The sequence below is a fragment of the Arachis ipaensis genome, chromosome B08, assembly GCF_000816755.2.
Source record: "Arachis ipaensis cultivar K30076 chromosome B08, Araip1.1, whole genome shotgun sequence".
Classification (NCBI taxonomy): domain Eukaryota; kingdom Viridiplantae; phylum Streptophyta; class Magnoliopsida; order Fabales; family Fabaceae; genus Arachis; species Arachis ipaensis.
The window spans coordinates 106,670,197-106,676,084 of NC_029792.2; the positions used below are offsets into that span (position 1 = coordinate 106,670,197).

Consider the following 5,888-nt stretch of genomic DNA (forward strand, 5'->3'; position numbering starts at 1 on the left):
GTTTACTATTTTACGATTTGCTATTTTATTCATGAGATATTATTTATATATTAAAATTAGTTACTAAAATTAATTAATTTTGTATATATATAGTTTAATTTATTTTTAGTATATATTTTAATTTTTTATATATATTTTATACTAATAACTAATTTGGTAATTAATTTTTAATATACAGATATCGTAGTTGATTTTTTGTTATTTAAAATAAAAAAGGCTAAGAATAGGAAGGAAGGGTGGAACCACACTTTCAATCTTTCATAATCATGAGTGCAAATACTGCCTAATGAACTAACTATTAACTAACCCACCCCACTTTATAATTAAAAAAAGAATAATGAAAACTAACCAAGCCTCTTTGAAGTTCAAACCAAGGGTCTAAAAAGAAGTATAAAATGTTGTCCAAACTCACATCCCACAATTTTGCCTTTCCTCCTTCGTCATTACGCATCCCCACACACTCAATTGTCTTCCCGCCGACCGTACTCCCCGTCTCTCTAACATTCCCTTTTTTCTTTTTTTTTGTTAAGTAGGAAAAAGTCTGAATTACCCTCTTTCATAAACAAGATGAACAGAAACAAAGAAAAGTAGCTTCTTTTAAGAGAGAACAAAGCCTCTGTTTTCATATTCTGCTTCTTCAATGGCAAAGTCAAAGAACAATGCGAAGAAGTTGTGTTACATCTCAGTTCCTTCTCAGATTATAAACTCAATATCATCTTCTTCGTTGCAATCCCTTATTGATTCCCCCAAGAAATCCTCAAGAAACAACAACAACAACAGATTCTTCCTCTTCTTCTTCTCTTTCTTCAGCATAGGTTCAACATTCTGCAGAAGACCAAGGCTATTGTTTCTCACTCTCTTCCTTATTAGTCTCATTAGCATGTTCAAGTTTGGCTTCACCCCATTTTCAACATACCCATGTCCCTTAACAACAACAACATCATCACAAAAATCACACCTCTCACTCCAGAGTCTTCATCCAAACTCAAACTTTGGTGTTATCCTGCAGAGACGAGAAGAAGAACAAGCACAAGCGCAAGTGCCTATTGGTGATGGTGATGGTGATGGTGGTGAGTTTTGGAAGCAACCGGATGGGTTGGGATACAAGCCATGTTTGAGTTTCTCAAGAGATTATAGAAGAGCGAGTGAAGGGATTATGAAGAACAGAAGAAAGTATCTTATGGTGGTGGTTTCTGGTGGAATGAATCAACAGAGGAACCAGATTGTTGATGCTGTTGTTATTGCTAGGATTCTGGGTGCTGCTTTGGTTGTTCCCATTTTGCAAGTTAATGTCATTTGGGGTGATGAAAGGTATCTACATAGGAATCAATTATTGATTAAATACTGTTCCCTGTTATAGCATTTATTTTGACCATTGATGCGCAGTGAATTCGGTGATATATTTGATTTGGAGCACTTCAAGAGCGTGCTCTCCGACGACGTGAGAGTGGTTTCGGCGCTGCCGTCGACACATTTGATGACCAGGCCGGTGGAAGGAAGCCCTCCGCCTCATGTTACTCCCACTTGGATCCGTGCCAGATATCACAGAAAGGTAACACTCTTTTGCTCTCTTCCTATCACTTTTCATTTTATTTACCACACCATACGCCTGTTAATTTATATCATTACAGTGCCAAATTGCAATTACACCCCTTAGTTGTTCCTTCCCTACCAATTTGCCTTTAATTTATTATTATTAATTTTTTAATGAATAAGCTGCTATTGGTTTTGAAGTTAACTGACCAAAGCTTTATCTTTCTAAGAAAGAATAAGTGTGTATGGGTATAGTAATTTTTTTTTACTAACATTTACGATATTTTTTTTAAATATCACTAATGTTTAATTTTGTTTAATTTTAACTTTAACGTTTATATTTTATTTAATTTTGTCCTTAATATTTTCAATTTATTTTAAAATTATTTTCGGATATTTTTAATTTTTGACACAAACGTTTTAGATGGAGTTAATGTTCAGGCATAATTTTGACATAAATTGAACACGTTAGAGACATTGAATAAAATTAAATATTAGGCGTATTTTAAAAAAAAAATTACTGATAAAAATCATACTTTATCATTTATTTATTATTTTGCTGTACTGAATAAATATATTCTTGTAATATATTCAGCTGACCAGAGAAGGTGTTCTGCTTTTACGTGGCTTGGATTCAAGACTTGCCAAGGATCTTCCTCCAGATCTTCAGAAACTTAGGTGCAAGGTATAGTAAAATCTTATCTTTTCTTTTCTAAATTTCTGAATATGGAAGAGTAAAACTTATTTTAAAAGAAGAAATAAAATTGCATTCATGTAATCATGGTACCACCTGAAGCAGATTTTGATAAAATTTTCCAGGTTGCTTTTCATGCATTGAGGTTTGCAAAGCCAGTTGAGGAGCTCGGCGAGAGGATCGCAGAGCGAATGGCGAGCAAGGGGCCATACCTTGCTCTTCATCTCCGGATGGAAAAGGATGTCTGGGTGAGGACTGGTTGCCTTCCTGGATTGGCTCCTGAGTTTGATGAAATTGTAAACAACGAGAGGATACAGCATCCGGAGCTCTTGACTGCGAAATCAAACATGACTTACCATGAAAGGAAGATGGCTGGCCTTTGTCCCTTGAATGCCATGGAAGTTACCAGGTACATAGTTGGATGATAGTACTAACTAAAAATTCAATTCAGTATATGAAATTTTAAGGTATTATTTCGTTTTAGTCCCTTGAAATTTAAAGTATCAATTTAGTTTTGAAATTATTTGAGTCTGTAAAGTCATATTTGTTAGTCATGTTACGTGTGCACTAAAAATTAACTACTAAATCAACATATGTATATAAATACATGGTGACTGATTTTTAGTATACATGTACCGAGAAATTATAACTTGAGTAATGAAACTGATTTTCTACTGCATATTTTCATTTTGATTTTTAGGCTGCTGAAGGGTCTAGGAGCTCCAAGAAATGCTAGAATTTATTGGGCTGGAGGAGAACCATTGGGTGGAAAAGAAGCATTGCTTCCATTAATCCAAGAGTTTCCTCATTTTTACAACAAGGAAGATCTTGCTAATCCGGCAGAACTAGAACCATTTGCAAACAAAGCTTCTCTCATGGCTGCAATTGATTACATAGTTTCTGAGAAGAGTGATGTTTTCATGCCTTCTCATGGAGGAAATATGGGGCACGCAATTCAGGTATGCTTATCAAGCTAGGCTTTGAAATTGTTACATTTTTTCTAGAACTTGAAATCAGGAAAAATACATCTCACAATTTGAAATAAATTTCTCTCTAGGAAACATGAACACTATTTTTAGTAAATTCTTGAATAAATTCTATTAGTTTTGATGTACTGACGGTATTACATGTGCATCTAATTATGTATTACCATGTCAGTAAGAATAACTACTTTCAACAATCAATGCTTGAATGATCATCTATACAGACAAACGTGATTGAATGACTCTGTAAAATGATTTGTGTGTGGGTACATCAAAATAAAACTCCTTTAGTGATTATTGCTAATTTATGAAACTTTGCATGTTATTATTACCAGGGTCACCGAGCATATGCAGGACACAAGAAATACATAACACCAAACAAAAGACACATGTTACCATATTTTCTTAATTCTTCCCTCTCTGAAGAAGAGTTCAATAGAATCATGAAGGAATTGCACCAAGATTCATTAGGGCAACCAGAACTGAGGACTATAAAAGCTGGTAGGGATGTAACCAAGTACCCTATCCCAGAGTGTATGTGCAATAATGACTCCCATTAGCACCAAAGAGCCTATCCTATCAACAAGGAAAGTGAAACCGATTAGATCGGCGGTCCGGTCCAGTCCGGTCCGGTTCAAGGTTTATAACACTGAAGAAGTGGGTTAGCAGAATGTTTTCGAATTCCTGAAAATTTTACACTAAAATCTTATCTTGGAATGATTTTTCAATATAAGACCTTCAGGAATGGAAAGCATTTCACTAACTATATGTCGCCGAGGAAACTGCTATAGTATTCAAAACAAACACTTGTTTTGAATACTATGTGCCATTTTCAAGCACACCTCTACTTGCAGGTGTATTCACATTATCCTTAAATATGCTAAATTTGTATGTGAGGCAAAGCAGATTATTATTATGGTCGAAAATTTTTTACATCTTCTTGAAACATATTTAATACATCTTCTAACAATTACAATAACTCATTTTTGTTATTATAAATGAAAAATGAGTAATTGTGATTGTTTTTTGAGTAAGCATTAAATGAGTGTGGGATGTATGTAAAATTTTTTCGGTCATAATCAATATGACAGGTCATGTTAACTTAATAATACACAACACATATCATTCTTTGATTTTGTTTTAATTTCTTAAAAAGAGATTGTATAGGATACATCTCCTCCTCTATGTAATTCTTTGTACTACTCCTACATAATGAGATTTGTATAAATTATATAATTTTATATTCTTACCATTTTATCTTAACACCCACTTAAGATAATCACTAGAAGAAACACATTATGAACTTGAATTATTGATGTTGGTATGAAATGTTGTGAATATTTTGATGAAAACTTAACACAAAGCTGACATGTACAGTACAACTTGTTTTGTTGCCTTTATGAGTAAAGTGTTTCACTTAATTAATATACACTAAAGCTGGTTCATGTTAGTACATACTACTAGCAATAGAAAGTTACACAGGACCACTTCAATTGCCAATGTATAACATTGTTTAAAGTTTTGGCGTCATATTTTTCTTCTGCCACATTGTTATGCTGAGTTGTAATCTTCACTTCAGTGAATACTGCCAATTTTTCAGAGCACATACTCAAACATTGCCTAACTTTTTATTAGAAAAATCCACCCAATTAACCCAAACTTTATTAGCAAATAATACCCTTTATATTTTAGAATCATAGTAGTGCACTGCAATTGCTCTCTATATATTTGTTATATTCAATTAGATGTGTCCCTTGCAGCAAAATATAAAATCCTCATTGTCTTTCAATGTTTTGGATTAGAATCTAGAATCAAATTGACTAGGCTTAAGGTTACTGAACAATCCATTTTAGCTAAAAAAAATGATAGTTGCACAATTTTTTAGTTACGCATTTTATTTTTTGAGGAAAAAAAAAAACAAACTTTAATGTTTACATCCATGTGAAAAATTGTCTTTTTCTTTATTAAAAATGTGTATAAAAGAGATGTATAAAAAGAATAGTATAAATATCGCTTTTTTTTAAAGAAATTCTTAAACTAGTTTCATCAAAATTTTGATTATTTTATAAAATTATAAAAAATGTAGATATTTGTACATATAAAAAAGAATGAAATAAACACACCCTTAAATGCAATTTAGAATGAAAACTTTTAATTTTATTCATGGGGTATGATTTGGGCTCTATTTAAAACCTTCCTCCTATGAACAAGGACATGTGATTAGCTTTAAAATCCTCATACAATTAAAACAAGTCAAACAACATTAGGGCCTACTCAGATTTTGGAGTTTCTACTTGTCAATTTTTTTCTGCCAGCATCATCTATAATTGGTTAAGTTTGAAAGCAGTGAACCTGCCGTGTGTAATAATGGTACCTTCTTAAATGATTTTGAATGATTTCGTTTTAACAGCATGTGCTTGCAGCTCTTCAACAAAAACACATGAAAATTATAAATTATTCACTGCGATTTTGCTGCTCTGCATGCATTCACCAATCAGCATTTGGATGAATACAATGTTATAGTCCTATAAATTTTGTATGATTATCATAAATACCTTGTTCAAGTTTCAAAATTTGTATAGACCAATTGGTAAAGGGTAATGCTAGGAAGAGAAGAGCTTAAGATATCTTATTTAACATAGTATTTATAATTTTATTTATATAGTATTTATAATTAT

General features: G+C 32.5%; 1 protein-coding gene across 1 annotated transcript; it reads left to right on the plus strand.

The window, feature by feature from the left end:
* Positions 412-4,461, plus strand: LOC107613866 (uncharacterized protein At1g04910). Its single transcript, XM_016316040.2, has 6 exons — positions 412-1,311; positions 1,387-1,552; positions 2,129-2,218; positions 2,353-2,636; positions 2,928-3,186; positions 3,546-4,461. The coding sequence occupies exons 1-6, from the start codon at positions 641-643 to the stop codon at positions 3,768-3,770; spliced, it is 1,695 nt and encodes a 564-aa protein (XP_016171526.1). The 5' UTR covers positions 412-640; the 3' UTR covers positions 3,771-4,461.